The 1,850-nt window shown below is 31.5% G+C and overlaps 1 protein-coding gene across 1 annotated transcript; it reads right to left on the bottom strand.

The window, feature by feature from the left end:
* Positions 1-244: 244 nt before the first annotated feature.
* On the bottom strand, positions 245-985 carry LOC119684561. The gene is made up of 2 exons (XM_038098621.1): positions 855-985; positions 245-698 (listed from the first exon to the last, which is right to left on the bottom strand). The coding sequence occupies exons 1-2, from the start codon at positions 888-890 to the stop codon at positions 363-365; spliced, it is 372 nt and encodes a 123-aa protein (XP_037954549.1). The 5' UTR covers positions 891-985; the 3' UTR covers positions 245-362.
* Positions 986-1,850: the final 865 nt, after the last annotated feature.

The raw sequence follows: 1,850 nt of genomic DNA, 5'->3' as shown, positions 1-1,850 counted from the left end.
GAACATGAATGAATGTACTAAATTCTACAAGACTTTTCCTTGGCGTGTAATCAATGTCGAGTTTACACCGCCGTGTGTCGCAAGTGCGATATCACATATTTATGGCGTATTGTACATAATTGGCGAGTGCAGGTCTTATCACAATAAAGGGATTACTAAGTGTAAGTGTAAGTTCAACTAGAAAATTATGTTACATGCCAAAGCGAATAAATAATTTTCTCGTATTTAACGATAAAGGGACAAGAATTTATTTAATTTAAAATAAATTTATTATTTATTTTAAGTCAATGATTGTACCGTTTAAATAGTTTTGGAAATTGCAAATTCATAACTTCGTCACTAGCCAGAAAATAACTTATGCGTCATTTGTTCCATACGTCATCCAAATCATGATATTCCAGTTCGTAATTGCTTGCCTTCGCCAAGTTGTATGGTCTATTTTCAGAGGTTACATCCATTTCACATTCCTCTAACATTTGTGTGCAGAGAGGAACTTCAATAGGTTCCTTTTCGTCAATTGCTCCTTTGATTTTCCCCAATTCAAGCGGTGATTGCATTTTACCGTGCTCTTTCTTTATCTTAAGGAAACGTGCTTTTAGGACGCGAAGACCTGCCTCCAAGTTTGTGATTTGTTGCTGGATTTTTTCTAAATTGTTGAGACTCTGATAACATAATCTTAGCTTATCAGACTGCATATGCTGTGGATATTTGTAAATTTGTTATTTACACAAATAAATAATACACATATATGAATAATTTTATCTATGATAAGAACGACTATCTATGATAAGAACTGGACAATGACTATCTATGATAACAACTGTACAATTACTGAAAGAATCCGTTGCACTTACTAGTTTTTTTTCTGTTTCCTTGTCACGTGACGACATGTTAGCAAATACTAGAAGTAATTTGGTACCAAAAGATTCTTAAAATGTAATGCGCCAAATGGAAGATAATTTTTGATACTATAGACAATTTCTTTTTGTTTGAACTGAAAATTTCTGAAATAGCTATCATTTATTTATGTTTAAAACTCATAGCCAACTTTAAATTTAGATTAAATATAATTTAAAATGTTTCTTATAGACACTCAAATCTCCAACAGTTTTATATCTGAAGGAGGTGTTACCTCTACTCTGCTTGCGTGAATCAAGATAGATTTACTCAACCAGAATCTACGGAGAGTCTAACACCAATATCGACCTCCGGAGAACATATGACATACAAAAAATATGAAGAAACATTAACTGAACAAATAAATAAAATGAAAAAAAAATATTAACAGATATCAAACGCATTAAATTAAAAATCTGATTTTACATAAAATTACACTCCTTAAAAGTGTACTACAAAGGAAGCAAAGAAAATGCTTATAAAATAATTTTATATTTCATTTAAAAGCCAATAAAAATACTTACTCATCTACATATCTTGCACACTCAGGATATGTCTATATACAACAACATTGCCTATATGGTATATAACAAATTTACAAATAAGAGCAACATAAGGTGAAGTAAAGTGAACATATTTCACATATACCTACAATGCCAATTTAAATTTTTTCCATGCCAACTCACAAATTTAGATATGAAAGTATGTCGCTAACACTAAATAAGAAGAATTTGTATTGGAAAACTTTTAAACATTTAGATACTCGCTTGCGTATGAGCAACTTTATCTACTCAGCTTACAGGACTCCTGCTGTAATGCACCACAAGCTGCCAATGCACTACTGTGTGCTGGCATTCCTAGGAGTGTAAGAAATTTTTAATAGCATTGACAAGAAAGCATCGGTATGGAATTTTAAATATGGATGACGAACCACAAAGTAAATTCATATTAGT

Source organism: Teleopsis dalmanni, chromosome 2, assembly GCF_002237135.1.
Source record: "Teleopsis dalmanni isolate 2A chromosome 2, ASM223713v2, whole genome shotgun sequence".
NCBI classification, from domain to species: Eukaryota; Metazoa; Arthropoda; class Insecta; order Diptera; family Diopsidae; genus Teleopsis; species Teleopsis dalmanni.
Note: the sequence above shows the minus strand (reverse complement) of the source record. Positions and strands in the feature narration are given on the sequence as shown.